The 14451-nt window shown below is 37.6% G+C and overlaps 4 protein-coding genes across 5 annotated transcripts; 1 reads left to right on the top strand and 3 right to left on the bottom strand.

The window, feature by feature from the left end:
- LOC18768514 (desiccation-related protein PCC13-62) lies at nt 612-1919 on the bottom strand. The gene is made up of 3 exons (XM_020569882.1): nt 1553-1919; nt 1244-1469; nt 612-1171 (listed from the first exon to the last, which is right to left on the bottom strand). Exons 1-3 carry the CDS (start codon nt 1909-1911, stop codon nt 794-796), a joined length of 963 nt encoding a protein of 320 aa, XP_020425471.1. The 5' UTR covers nt 1912-1919; the 3' UTR covers nt 612-793.
- On the bottom strand, nt 3394-5750 carry LOC18766873 (bifunctional protein FolD 2). Of its 2 annotated transcripts, none has more exons than XM_020569880.1 (6): nt 5641-5750; nt 5251-5446; nt 4992-5175; nt 4713-4870; nt 4402-4614; nt 3394-3858 (listed from the first exon to the last, which is right to left on the bottom strand). In XM_020569880.1, exons 2-6 carry the CDS (start codon nt 5362-5364, stop codon nt 3628-3630), a joined length of 900 nt encoding a protein of 299 aa, XP_020425469.1. In that variant the 5' UTR covers nt 5365-5446; nt 5641-5750; the 3' UTR covers nt 3394-3627. The 2 variants fall into 2 exon arrangements, with proteins under 2 accessions (XP_020425469.1, XP_007200503.1); XM_007200441.2 differs by having other exon boundaries at nt 5251-5436.
- LOC18768812 (MLO-like protein 1) lies at nt 6668-8529 on the top strand. Its single transcript, XM_007199729.2, has one exon. The coding sequence runs from the start codon at nt 6805-6807 to the stop codon at nt 8323-8325; it is 1521 nt and encodes a 506-aa protein (XP_007199791.1). The 5' UTR covers nt 6668-6804; the 3' UTR covers nt 8326-8529.
- On the bottom strand, nt 12608-14045 carry LOC18767266 (heavy metal-associated isoprenylated plant protein 36). The gene is made up of 3 exons (XM_007200026.2): nt 13901-14045; nt 13685-13760; nt 12608-13598 (listed from the first exon to the last, which is right to left on the bottom strand). Exons 1-3 carry the CDS (start codon nt 13946-13948, stop codon nt 12832-12834), a joined length of 891 nt encoding a protein of 296 aa, XP_007200088.1. The 5' UTR covers nt 13949-14045; the 3' UTR covers nt 12608-12831.

The raw sequence follows: 14451 nt of genomic DNA, 5'->3' as shown, positions 1-14451 counted from the left end.
TCTTCTGCAGTGCTACTATTTCCCTTCTCTCTGTGTAGGCGTTGTTGGGCTCGTTGCATTGTTTTGGCTCTTTAATATTACATTTGATTTTTTCAAACCCAAACCAAAACAGGAAGAAAACAAAAAACAAAAAACAAAAAACCTCAAGTACATACAAAAGTGATCATTTGGAGACTTTTAGCTAAGTTGTTAATATTAGTTATCCATGCACTTAGGGTTTGTTTGGAAGTGATTCTGGATATAGGGAGGTGCTTTCCATATAATCACTTTAAGTGATTATGGGGAGAAGCGTCTGTCATGTGCTTCTCCATAAAATCACTTAAAACCACTTAAAGTGATTATTGGTCTATCCAAAGTTATGTGTTTGAATATGCAAACAAGGTCTCTAGTCCAGTGAAAAATTACTCTTTACATTTCAGTGGTATTAGGTTTGAACTCACATGGCACCTTGGTAGTGTGTGTGTGAGAACCCCCCCTCCCTCCCCTTTTCTTTTATAGTTTACACTATCGCTTGTTTTGAAAAAAAGAGAGTAACGATTTAATGAAATAATCCAATTATAAGGGGTTGACAAACTTAAAAGCACTTGGTATAATTTTAAAAAATAGATATAAGTCACGTACAAACAATTCATACAATAACAATTCGTAATTCATTATTACACTCATTGATTGAAATTCATAAACACAAACAACATGATTATAACGATACGTATTGGTCTTAGTTAATGATTTATGTGCTAGCTAGCTTAGAGACAAGCACTGATTGGGTGGTCTTATAAATCATTAAGAGATACTAATACTCATTAAGGAAGCGCCTTGCAATGTTGCCATTTGCACCTCGAGGATAAAATCCTCCTGGCACAGACTCATCGCCAGTTGCATACACAATCCTCAGGATCTCAGGTTGTGTTCTCGCATACGACAGCGAATCCAGGTCGGCCGACAAGACGTTGCTACAAGTCCGATTCTCAGCCCCGAGCGTCTCGGGCACTATGATGCCTTCATCTTTGATGCCACACCCGCCAAGCTTGTTCCTAAGCCCAGAAATTAGGTTGGTGAAATCAGCCACTGTGAGTCTGTACGGAAACACCTTCCAATGAGCCATCTTATACAGCAAGGCACGTATCACTGCATCTTGTCCGGCCTCCACCCCCAAAAGTGATGCCACCAACTACGCACAAATTAAGAGTGTTAGTTAATAGTTAATTACTTTGATAAATAAATACTTAATAGAGATTCTTACTCTACGGTTAGTTGGCTCAGTGAGGTTTGGAATGGTGCCAACATAACCTACCAGTCCCACGTAAGGGATGGCATAGGATGCGAGCAGATAATTGACCGAGTTTGCATATGGGTCAAATGGAGGGGTCAACGGGAACCCCGCTGCTTGGTCAAACAGTGCTGCGAAATTCTCACGGCTCAGGTTTAACAGAGGCCTTGGAAATCCTCCTATTGTTGTAATAATTGCTCTGAAAATTCATCAATAATACAAGTCGTTGAGGGGATTACAAGTATAATTAACAAGTTAATTTACAATTAGAGAAAATTATACCTGAGATGACCAACTTCTTGATATCCAAATTCTTGGATGATAGGGGCAACAAGAGGGTTGAGATTGGCCTTGTGACCACCAATGGGAGGGGGCCCACCTAGAGCCAAATTTGGACTGATAGCATCGAGCCCTTCGCCAAGAGCACCATACAGAAAAAACTCAGCCTCCAAGAATTCCAAGTTCAACGCAAACTGAATCAGGTCAGTGTCGTTGGCTTCAATGGGTCTGCAGTAATTATAATTAGGAGCGCTGTTAGCACTGATTACCAGGTAATTGAGGGAGATGAGATAATATTCCAATAACGCAACAACAAAAACAAGGGCAGGTCTACTAGCCAAGTAAGATATTGAAGTGGCCATAGAAGATGTGTGTGAACCATGCATACCAACCTTGTTTATATATATAGAAATGCAAGTCCCCTTGGGGTGGGGAAGATAATTTTAAGGGACTTTGCATTACCAACTTAATTAAAATTAAAGAAATCAATAACGATATTTAGCCATATACCTATTCTTAGCATTAATAATATAGATAAATCCTATATCATTTAATTTCTATAAAAAAAATCCAAAAAATGATAGCTGGTCTTATTGAATTTAATTTTGATTATTAAATTACTTTGATACCTTATTGATTGCAGTTTTGTAATTTATAAGAAATTAAAAGCCTCTTTATTATGTTGTAAATGAGCTTTCGGTGTGTTTCTAAAGTCTATTTCATATAGTTTTTAAAATATATATATATAATTTGGGCCCCTATATTGGGTATAATAGTGAATCTCCCTAATCGTAATTAGTACTTAGAGCATCCACAATGGGCTCCCTAAACCATTTCCTTAGACAAATTTTAGGGAGGAATTGTAAAAATGCAACTCCAACCATACTCCTTATCCACCTCCTAAAATAGGGTTCTCTCTAGGAGCTCCTAAATCTGAGAAGAGAGAAAGAACTCATAGTGGCTCCATATAATTTAATGCTGCTTTATTTAATGTGTATTTCAAACCTTTATTTAATATTAACTATTTTTTATTTTATTTTTTAATAGAGATGGACCAATCAAAAAAGAGTTATAACATTTATGATATAGAGTATGGTTGGAGTTAAATTTTTTTAGAGAGCTCCAAAAATAGCTTTTTTATATTTTTAGCTAAGAAATAGAGAGTATCATTGTGGATGCTCTTAATTAATAATGAGGACGCAAATGGACGATTTGGTAAAAATGTGCTCACTTTACTCAAAGAGTACTCATTGCCATTGTAGTGAAATATAGCATCTAATTAGTTAGTGGTTTGGTGTATACATATATTCACCTAACAACCTTATCTTACACCTAATTCTAAGTGGTCACAATCGAATTAAGGGTTGGAAACAAGTAAGTAAGAGATATTATGAGAAACAAGAATTAACAAGATGCACATCAGTCCGAGCTGCTCACCACGTCACTTACTAGAGATACGAGATTCAATCTAGTTGTTGAACAACACGATTAACAAGATGCACATCAGTCTAATCAGAAGATGGTCCCTTTAATGATGTTTTGTTAAGGGGTCAAATGTTTCTTAAAACAGCTAATTAATGCATGCTTGAAAAGAGGGCGAATTTTACTTAATTAAAAGAGTTTTAAAGTGGTGAGCAAAAATGCTCTCAAACACTGATTGGCTGGTGAAAGTCTAATCATATATTTAAATACCATAAATGATTTAGACTTTCACCGGCCAATCAGTGTTTGGGAGAGCAGTGTCTAGTCCAGTAAAAAATGACATTGATTTGTATATTAGTGGTCTCAGATTCGAATCCACACATGACATCATAAATCCTTATTTTTGTAATTTAGACTATCACTTATGCTAAAAAAAAACTATTAAGGAGAATTTAGTCAATTAACTATTCATACAAGCATATGTATCATGTATGCATGAACCAACACAAAGATCGGTTAAAACTGGGAGTGAAATTCCCAAGACTTTTTAACAAAAAATAAATATAAAAAAGTCTCTAAAAGTAAATCTTCAAAATCAAAATTCTAAATTAGGCCCACTAGAACTTTGAGTGAGAGGGCACGCTTAGCAACAGCTTTTATTGTGCAATAACACGCTTAGCACCATCCAAAGTGTTGTTGAGTAACATTGCAACAGTCATTGGGCCGACGCCTCCAGGCACAGGAGTTACCCATCCAGCAACCTTACATGCTTCCTGGAAATCAACATCTCCCACCAATCTATAGCCAGACTTTCTACTCGAGTCGTCTATTGCATTTGTGCCGACATCGATAACTGCAGCACCTGGTTTTATCCAACTACCCTTGATCTGAAATTCAATAGATACACTGATTAACAAAAATTTAAACAGATTTTTCATCGATTTCAAACGTATAGGACAGACAGAAATGATGTTTGCTACACTAACACATGTCATGTCAGTCATTTCATCGAAGCAATTATACAACTTAGTGAAGAGAGGCCTTGCCTTACAACTTCGCAGTAAAAACGATGGAAGTACCAGGGCCCAAGAATTTCCTTTTTCCTTCACTTGGGATGAATGGGACGAAACAACCAAGTATACCCTATTCTCTTAGTTGCATTTCAGTTTTCTTGGGTAAGCTAAGCATATAGAAAGGTGTTTGAAGTATTTACCTATGTACAATTTGTGTATACTGAAAAATATGGAGCTGTTAGCATATGGCATCTACTGTTCTGTGCTAGTATTTATGGGTGAACTACCTTCGTCTTCAGCACTATTTTTAACTAAAAATCTCATGGAAAGCCAAACAAATATTAAACGAGATAAAACATGTATGTCATAAGACAATGTTACTCCATATCAAGGAACAACAATGTGTGAAGTACCTACCATCATTGCCTGCCCTGCTGCAGCAATAACAATGTCCGCTTCACGAATGATACTCTCTGGATCATGAGAATGAGAATGGACTACGGTAACTGTAGCATCTGCTTTCAAAAGCAGCAACGAAACCGGCAATCCAACTATGTTACTTCTGCCCACCACCACTGCCTTCTTTCCCTTTATGCTTATGCCACTCCGTGACAGAAGTTCCAGACAGCCCTGCAGAGAAAACCATCTCATAAAACAAAACTCCATATATGTGTGTGCCTCTGCATCTATCTGTGTTTGAATACATAACTCAATTGTCTTTGTCTTGCCTTGGGAGTGCAAGGAAGGAATAAAGGTTCTCTGCCTTTCATTGCAAGCTTGCCAATGTTGAGAGGATGAAAGCCATCGACATCCTTCTCAATGCTGATTTCACTCAACACTTTCTCCTCATTTATATGCTTTGGCAACGGAAGCTGAACTAGTATACCTGCCAACAAAATAAAACATACTTTCACGACTAACAAATGAAAATTTAGCACTGGTTTCACTAAGCTTGAATTAAAAAATTGGTAATTAACAAGTGAGCCACCACCGTTCAACCAACCAACCATGTACATCGGGATTGGCGTTTAATTCATGAACTTTGGCAATGAGGTCAACTTGAGACACATCTTCAGGGAGGTCAATGTCCAAGGATAGAATGCCGACTTCAGCACATGCCTTTCGCTTCATGCTCACATAGCTTTGGGAGTCCTTTCTGTTCCCTACTATCACTACTGCCAGTCCCGGAACCTAAATAAATCATTGCATAATTGCGTTGTCAAAATCCATCCACTAAGTAATTACAAAAGTTGAGATAGAGCAGACCTTGCCATATTTCTGGGAGAGATGGCGGACTTCCTCAGCAATTTCGTTCCGGATAGTCTGCGCTATGGCTTTGCCATCGATTATCGCAGCCTTGTGATCTGATTGTGATGCCATTGATCAACCACTCACTCAGTCTTGAAGAGATGAGGGTTTCGGATGAGGAGGAGCTCCAACCTCAATGTGTTACTGTAATCCACTAAAACAAATTACTCACAAATGATTCCAATTTCCAATTGCTACTTGATTCCAGATTTATATTATCACAAATGAATGGCAAACTAATTATGGAACAGATCAAATCCCAAGTTGCTAGCCTTGGAAAGACATTCTCTTAAACAAAACTAATAGAAAAAGGAGAAGCTAAAAGCATCGGCATAGATTTTCTCTTACCTTGGCCGATTCACGGAGTGATTGGTTGGTGGGTGCTGTCGTTGCCGTTGAGTAGTAGCTACGGTTATGAGAGAGAAAAGTGAGAGAGAGAGAGAGAGAGAGAGAGAGAGTCTGAGAGAAGGGTAAGGGGCACTTTGGGATTTTTAACCCTTAATTTTTTTATTCTTCTTATTTTCACAAAACTCTTTAGATTTTGAAAATTACATTAATACTCCAAATGACAAAATTAACTTGAAAGATGTTTTATCAAAATTTATCTCGCATTTTGTGGTATGTATCTGGATTAACCGTATGTGGTTACTATGCTTTCATATTTGTATTTACTCTTATAGCTAATATTTTTTGTGCCTAATTTATAAATACAATTATCGCTTTTCTATAAAAATAAAAATAAAAACTTGAAAGATTAATTGCAATCCACACCCTATCAAAAACCCCTTATGCACTTCTCTATTTCAAATTCTTTGATTTTCATATTGTAAAATTCGATTTTCAAACTAAAATGTTTGATTTGATATTGATCTATTTATTTATTTTTATCATATCAAGTGACAATTTTGATAACAATAAATTTATAATTCAAGTGATTAAAAATGTTTATCCATACAATCGAGCGCATGTATTAAAATTTTCCCTCATCCAATATAGTTGTATTAAAAAAGGTGGCAGTCTTAATATTTGTTATTGTGATTACTAAGTTTTTTTTTTTTTTGTGTGGACAAGAATACCAAAAACCAAATATATTTATCTAATAATATTTTACTCAAAATAAATTTCAGCGGTTGAGTCCAGTTTCCTGTATGATATGATATGGCTGGTCGGCCGGTGCTATCCTTTGGTCTGACGCTGATGTAACTCCTAAATTTCATAATTAATCTTTTCAAAAGAAGATATTATTTCCTCTTTTTTTATTCACAAATTATCTGAGGAAGTAACCAAATTAAAATTAAGTAAAATTATTTTTTTGTCTGAATCCCAGAAACCAACCCGTGTGGAAAACGTATTTCCAAAAGTAACTTTTTTTTTTCTTCGTCAAACAATAAAGATTAAAGAAATTTTTGTGGGCACAATAAGTAAAGCTTTGTCAAATTTATAATGTGAACTGAAGCAGCTGTGGAGAGAATTGAAGAAGAGAAAAGATAGAGGGAAAAAAGAAGGTGAAGGATGAGTGGTGGTGAAACCGAAGGGGAGACGTTAGAGTACACGCCGACATGGATTGTGGCAGCAGTGTGCACTGTGATCGTCGCCATTTCTCTGGCAGTCGAGCGCCTCCTCCACTACGGAGGCAAGTACTTGAAGAAGAAGAACCAGAAGCCTCTCTTCGAAGCCTTGCAGAAAATTAAAGAGGAGCTTATGCTGTTGGGCTTCATCTCTCTGCTCCTCACTGTCTTCCAAAACGTCATCTCCAAAATCTGCGTCGCCCACCAAGTAATGGAGCATCTGCTGCCATGCAAACTCCCCAGTGAGGAAGAAGCAGCAAAACCCACTTCCCATTTCGGAAGGAGGAAGCTTTTCGCCGAGGAATCGTTTGAGATGCAGATCGGTTACTGTGCCAAAAAGCATAAGGTACCGTTGTTATCTGTTGAAGCTTTGCATCATCTGCATATCTTTATCTTCGTCCTAGCCATTGTCCATGTGACCTTCTGTGTTCTCACTGTTGTCTTCGGAGGGATTAAAATTCGTCAATGGAAATCTTGGGAGGATTCGATCGCAAAGGAAAATTATGATTCAGAACAAGTTCTCAAGAAGAAGAAAAAGGTTACCCATGTCAACCAACACGCTTTTATCAAAGCCCATTTTCTGGGTATGGGTAAAAATTCAGCCTTTCTGGGTTGGGTAGATTCTTTTGTGAAACAATTTTATGCATCTGTGACGAAATCAGATTATGTGACTTTGCGACTGGGTTTCATCACAACCCATTGCAGGGGAAACCCCAAATTTGATTTTCACAAATACATGATTAGAGCCCTTGAAGATGATTTTAAGAAAGTGGTTGGTATAAGTTGGTATCTCTGGGTATTTGTGGTCATCTTCTTGCTGATGAATATTAATGGCTGGCATACATATTTCTGGATAGCTTTTGCTCCCTTCGTTCTTCTGCTTGCTGTGGGAACTAAGCTGGAGCATATAATTACCCAATTGGCACATGAGGTTGCTGAGAAACATGTAGCCATAGAAGGGGATCTCGTGGTTCAGCCATCAGATGACCACTTTTGGTTCGGCAAACCCAAAATTGTCCTCTTCTTGATCCATTTCATCCTCTTCCAAAATGCTTTCGAAATCGCCTTCTTTTTCTGGATTTGGCTGCAGTATGGTTTCGACTCGTGCATAATGGGACAAGTGCGTTACATTGTCCCTAGGCTTATTATTGGGGTGTTCATTCAGGTGCTCTGTAGTTACAGCACCCTGCCACTCTACGCCATTGTGGCACAGATGGGGACTAATTTCAAGGCGGCAATATTTAATGAGCATGTTCAAGTAGGGCTTGTTGGTTGGGCTCAGAAGGTTAAGAAGAAGAAGGCGCTGGAAGCTGCCAACGATGCCTCTGGCTCTGGCTCTGGCTCTGGACAAGGCCAAGCAAGTTCCCATGGTGGTGGTCTTGCTTCTAATATGGGAATTCAGCTGGGAAAATTTATCAAGCCAACTAAGCAGGAGGAAACTAAGCAGGATGAGGAGACTAAGTAAAAGTATATGTAACTTTGTAGAACTAGATTTTGGATTTTTGTGTGTGCGCTCTTATAATTATCAATAGCTAGCTGGACAATAATTTGCAGTTGTTACTGAAAAATCCAAAAAAAATTTGTTGCAAAATAATTGTCTTAGCACGTTCTGCATCTAAGAGTTCTTCTTTTATTAATCAAAGCAAATACATATTGCACATGTGCTGAAAGATGTTGATATCTTGGCCATACATTCATATGTTACACCACACAACGATTTACCATACATAATTACATGAGTCACCGACTATCATACAAGTTTCCAAATTTCAAGAATATTTTTCTGTTCATCCTCAAATTCTATCATACTTGACAAGTTTATTACAAGCAATGAAAGCTTAAGTGTGGTTCCATGACCCCAAGAACATGAGAGTCTTAATTGGGTCTTCTGCAGAGGAGCTCCACCTTCGTCTCTCGATTGCCTTTGAAATCAAGAGACCCCTACCAACACCGTTCTGAGCTCCATGCCTCGCCATAACCAGCATGGCGGCCTGATAAGCCTGCCCGAGCCTTTCTCGAAAACCTATCTTTGATTCTTCACACAGAGAACTCTCCCCACAGATGTGTTGGGGTTTCATTGTTGGTGATAAACGCGTTTGTTAGGCCAAGAGGCCAAGAGGGTAAGATATTAGAATTATTTATGGCCTAGCCTGGGTTCTTATAGAAGAAAAAAAGGTAGGAATCTGCCGATGTGGCCATTAACATCACATGGGTTTTGAAAATAAAAGATGCTGCATTATTGATATAGTGACCCAACTAGTATATAGACTAGAGTGCAAAATATTCATTATCTTGTCCGCATCTCTTCATTATCTTAAATACATAAACAGATGCTTCGATAAACAAATTGTGCACATGACAGAGATTGAATCCAATGCCATGTTAGAGGAATATGTGCTCATTGTGCTTCTGTGTGATGCCAAAATTGATAGCTGAGTGTCATTGCAGTGATATCATATCATACCATATTCCAATTTCTAATGTGTTAAGAATTTGTAATAAAGATGCCCCTTTCAAATCCGAATTTACTTTTTACCAGGCTTAGATTCCAAATGTTTCAATTCACACTTGAGAATTGAGAGTGAGGAAAATGTTGATGGGAAGCTATCAAACTAAGATGCTTTAACTGTGCAAAGACAATCCACTTATGGCTGATATGCCCACTGCATTCCAACTTCCCAAGATGAAATGAGTGGAGAGAGAGAGAGAGAGAGAGAGAGAGAGAGAGAGAAGGAGGGCATAAATTGACTCTCAACAATAGCACCAAATCACCAGCTGTCTCCCTATCTTCTCCTTTCTCTTCTTATCTGATTGTTGTTTTTTAAAAAAAAAAAAGTTTATGGATATTTTCTGCCAGGAAACCGAGCCTTTTCATTCTGGGTTTTGGAGACTAAATTATTGGGCCTTGAAACATGTCCTCTCCTCCTCTAGGCCATGCGAAACACCCAAGGCTCGGTTGAACACAGCAAGCTTGCACACATACAACAGTTTGCCTTTCTCACTGGGTTGTATTAGTTTATAGAGATATTTAGTCATATACTCATTTTTAATATTAAAATTATAAATAAATTATACACTATTTAATTTTTATAAATAAATTATAAAAAAATTCAAAATATGATAGTTGGCCTTATTGAATTTAATTTTAATTATTAAATTACTTTGATGCTCTATTGAGTGTTTTGAGTTTCTTTTATGAGGTTTTGGGGTTGGGTTTATTTTAAGAAATCAATAACAGTTTTGTAATTGAAAAGAAATTTAAAACCTTTTTGTTATGTTGTAAATGGGCTTTGGGTGTGTTTCTAAAGTTCATTTCATACATGGTTTTTTTTTTATAATTTGTACTCCTATATTGGATATAATAATGAATCTCCCAAGTTTATAAGCCCAATCTTGTTTGACAAATTACAGAGAATGAGGAATTACAATGAAAGATTATAATGCGGGGTTACAATATAGTTATCCAATCAATTACATGTACATTATTGGGCTACTGGATTGAACCCTCGACATAACTGTAAACATAGCTCCCAATATCCATGATATTGGTTTAAATTATGCTTTTTGTTATCCTGTTTTTCTTGCTTACTTCCTTTTGTTCTTAATTTTCTGATCCACACAATTCAGGTAAACTTAATGAAAAAAGAGTACATTCAATAATTATTTTTTGATGAGAGAATTATAACCTATCTTCTTATATTATAAATTCGGTGTCGTTTTGGCATGAACCAACTTCAAAGTAGGTAGGGCTCAGTCAAATGCTCTTTATGGTCGGTTGGCTGGGTCAAGAATCAAGAGATTCATTATCCAACTGGGGTAGCTAGTGGGTGGAATGGGAAACTACTTGCCATACTTTTCTTGTGTTGTGACCTATATTGTGAGGGCAACGCCCAGCCAGCTAATTTAACACCACTGATATAACCATCAATACTTACCTGCTCAACCTGCTTAGACTTATCTTCCAATGAATGCCTCACCCTCCCTTCTCCTTCCATTTTCATGTTGGTTTTACACCAACTAAGCTATGGCCATTGTAACATAACAGAGAATGGAAACGCATTAATATCCACGCAAAAAGAAACTCATTTTCATGTCAAGTATAAAAGAAATGCGTAATATACTTGTCGTATCATCACCAACTAGCTATTAGTCTAATGATACTTCTCTTCCTAACATTGAAAGAAGTTGCAAATTCGAATATCCTTCCGTTCATCCAAAATACATGAATATCGTAATTAGGATATGTTACAGACTGAAGAAATATACATCGGATTCATTTGCTTTTGGGGTTGGATTCTCTTTTCATTCTTTCTGATCTTTATAATGAATAGTAGAGCATTTGTCGTCCAAATACGTTTCCCTTTAACATGAAAATATCTTCAATTTGTCCCTTTTCGAAAACTGGTTTTGAAAATCATACCACTATACAGAGCAATGCTAGCTGCAGTGATTATAGGGATTGTGAAATTAAGTTTCTTTCCTTCTTGTGTTTTCATTTGGTGGTGGGGGACTTGGGTTGAGGGAAAAGGACTTGCTTTCTAGATTCTACTAAATCATACTCTACCAAAGAGGGCCCAATAGATCATCATTTCATTCCATCTGTTCATGTCCAACATATTAACTAAAGACCAACTTTAGTAATCATGCACCTTATGATATATTAATCCAATGAAAGAATTAAAGTTGACCATTGATATAAATTAAGTATAGTTACAGAGCCAGAGGCAGTCATCTCTTCTCTTTGACCAGCATGTATCTTAGAATTAACGTCCATGTATGCCTAGAGCTTTCTGGAATCTGATCAAAAAGACAAAGCCCGGGGAAAACTCGGCAACGCATGACTCTTGTGGCTGCACGCCTGTTGGTGTGAGCTATAAATTAATATGAAGGCACAGAACACACTACCTTAACCAACTGACCTAACTTGCATTTGCAGAAAGTTTTTATATATACATGAAGACATGGACTTGCCCTTCCATTTGTTCTGATGACGAATATGTGACAGGATAACCATTCAAGTTTTCTTTTATGTACTGGAAAGAGGTATAATCCAATATGAATATTCCGAAAATTTTGATAAAAGGTGAGGTTGAAGTTGAGGCTAGAGGGTCAAAAAATCATGTATACGATCTTATAAAGTGATCATGACTGTAAGATATTGGCATATAATTTTAAGGTTCTCCTTTTAAAATTATTCTTCTCTTTTTCCCCCCATTAATTTGAAGCAAAGCTCATTCAAAGGAGGTCAGCAGAGAATGATTTTAGCTGTGCAAATAGAAGCATCGAGAATTGGAGATTATATTTATATTTTGATTCTTTGTTCCACAACTTCCACTCCACCAGATATATTTATATATCTTAGGGCATTGGTCCCCATGCATGCATGCTTGCCCTGTTGTGAGCCTCAGAAAGAATAAAGGTATGAAAGCTTAAGACAACAGCACCAAACAGACTATCTATCTGGCTTTTCATTCCAAAGTGGGAGATGTACCCCTCGCATAATTGAAAGAAAGATCTTTACTGTCGACTACACAGACACCTTATAGCCAAAAGAGAGAATATGTACTGCGATATGCTTTTCGAAAGCACTTTGTCATTCAGCAAATTAATTAAAAGAGACAGTGTAGCTAGCTAGCATGCCATTTTGATTGTGATCAAGTTAGAGAAACACAGAGAGATTTCATAATACAAAAATCTACTTTACACATCAGGCTGAGAGGAAAAGGAGATTTTACGCAAACCCAAACTAGTAAAAAAGCTATAGCTACATATCTATATAATATATATATATATATATATATATATATATATAATAACAAAGACCAGACCCATTAATTATTACATGTTACAAAATTAATCCTCTTTTCCCCCCCAAAGTACACACACACTATATATATATATATATACTAGTATATAATACATTAATTAGTTCAACGTACGTACGTATACATAACCCTCATAATTCTAATTCTCACATAATGTGACACCCACTTTCGTCTCCATCGTGGTCGTCATCCTCCACATAGAATGTTTCGAAGGAATCGAACGGCAGAGCAGGCGAGTACATATCCGGGTGAGAATACGTAGTAGAATGCATGGCATCAGGAGCAAAGTATGAAGTAGCTGTACTCGTAGGATAGGCCGTATTGTAACTTAGCCCATATGTTGGAGGCTGATAGTACATTGATGAAGGGTATGGGCCGGGGTATACGTGCTGAATTGGTGGGCCCATATTCATGGAGCCCATCGCTTGAGTCACCTCATGAGCAGCCATAGACGGCACAATTCCGATACCCGGAGCATCACCAAAATATGTGTCACTGGGTTTGCCACCGCCGCTGACATTAGTAGAATTATCATTTTGCCCTTTCTTCTTCTTCTTCTTTTTCTTCTTTTTAGCCCCAGTACTTGCATTATTTCCACCACCACCAGCACCTTCATTACTTTCGTCCCCCTCTTTGTCCGACTCACCACCATCATCAGCATCATCATCGCCGTTGATTTGATCAGGTTTATCACCATGGCCATCGTCATGATCGCCATCTTTTTCACTACCATCTGTGGCCTTCTTTTCATTATTATTATTCTTTGATTTGGATTTTTTGGCTTTCTTAGTTTCAGGCCAAAGCTCGGCGTGTTTGCCTGACCTCAACAGCTTCTTGAGAAGGGTCTCTGCCTCCACGTTGCCAGTCACCGTCACCTTGTGCTGCTGAGAATCAACCGTCGTCGTGTAAACCCCTGGTGATCACGTCAACAATTAAACACAAACTTAATTTAGTGAAGATATATAGTAACTATGGTGGTCACGTATCATATGTACTCACCTTCAATGCCTTTAAGGACTTTCTTCACTTTCTTCTTGCAGCCTTCACAGTGAATTGAGACTTTCAGGACCCATGTCTGCAAAACAGATGAGATGATCATTCAACTCAATTCATTTATAGGAGGAACATTTTGATTTGGGAAAAGGTTTTAGTTGATAAAAGAAAGTAACTGAACTTGGTTTATGAGAACAAAACTATTATACTTACTAATTATACCTGGTATTTTAAGGATCCAGGAGCTTCTTCAGCTGGTTTTGTTGCCATCTATCTATAAAAGAGAGAGAGAGAGAGAGAGAGAGAGAGAGAAAGAGGTTGATGAAGTGGAGAATAAGGAAAGTGGGAGGTTTGAGAGAGAGAGAGAGTGTGCTTAGGTTAAGGAGTGGGGGGAAGGATATAAGAGTAAGGTGGGAGCAATAAAAAGTGGAAGAAAAAAGCAAGAAGAAAGCATCTGGTGGTATAGTCATGGTGTGGATGCCACATCAACTCCCCACCCAATGAACCACTAAAGCTCTGACACGTCATCAATATCACGTGACCCTCCCTATGTTACTGCAGCTTCACAAACTCCAATTCACATACTTTTTGGTTTATATTTCTGTCTGTATGCGGTTAGGGTAATGAAAGTCATGTAGTCATGATCCAGAAATATAGATAGATATCAAAATCTAACTCTGCCTTGCCTGCCCGTGAGGAAAGATGAGATGATCAGAGCCTTTTCAGTTCATTGTGGAGGGAGGGAGGAGAGAGCCCTATCCTACGCTATGCTC

The sequence above is a fragment of the Prunus persica genome, chromosome G8, assembly GCF_000346465.2.
Source record: "Prunus persica cultivar Lovell chromosome G8, Prunus_persica_NCBIv2, whole genome shotgun sequence".
NCBI lineage: Eukaryota > Viridiplantae > Streptophyta > Magnoliopsida > Rosales > Rosaceae > Prunus > Prunus persica.
This window is presented reverse-complemented; position numbering and strand designations above follow the sequence as displayed.

Coding starts and splice junctions, on each gene's coding strand:
- LOC18768514 (XM_020569882.1), bottom strand. CDS start 1,911: ATGGCCACTTCAATATCTTACTTGGCTAGTAGACCTGCCCTTGTTTTT. Junction 1,470..1,552: donor CAAGAAGTTGGTCATCTCAG/GTATAATTTTCT, acceptor ATGAATTTTCAG/AGCAATTATTACAACAATAG. Junction 1,172..1,243: donor CTGAGCCAACTAACCGTAGA/GTAAGAATCTCT, acceptor ATTTGTGCGTAG/TTGGTGGCATCACTTTTGGG.
- LOC18766873 (XM_020569880.1), bottom strand. CDS start 5,364: ATGGCATCACAATCAGATCACAAGGCTGCGATAATCGATGGCAAAGCC. Junction 4,615..4,712: donor TCCTTCCTTGCACTCCCAAG/GCAAGACAAAGA, acceptor TTTTCTCTGCAG/GGCTGTCTGGAACTTCTGTC. Junction 3,859..4,401: donor CAGCAGGGCAGGCAATGATG/GTAGGTACTTCA, acceptor ATTGAATTTCAG/ATCAAGGGTAGTTGGATAAA.
- LOC18768812 (XM_007199729.2), top strand. CDS start 6,805: ATGAGTGGTGGTGAAACCGAAGGGGAGACGTTAGAGTACACGCCGACA.
- LOC18767266 (XM_007200026.2), bottom strand. CDS start 13,948: ATGGCAACAAAACCAGCTGAAGAAGCTCCTGGATCCTTAAAATACCAG. Junction 13,761..13,900: donor CTGGATCCTTAAAATACCAG/GTATAATTAGTA, acceptor TCTGTTTTGCAG/ACATGGGTCCTGAAAGTCTC. Junction 13,599..13,684: donor AGTCCTTAAAGGCATTGAAG/GTGAGTACATAT, acceptor CGTGATCACCAG/GGGTTTACACGACGACGGTT.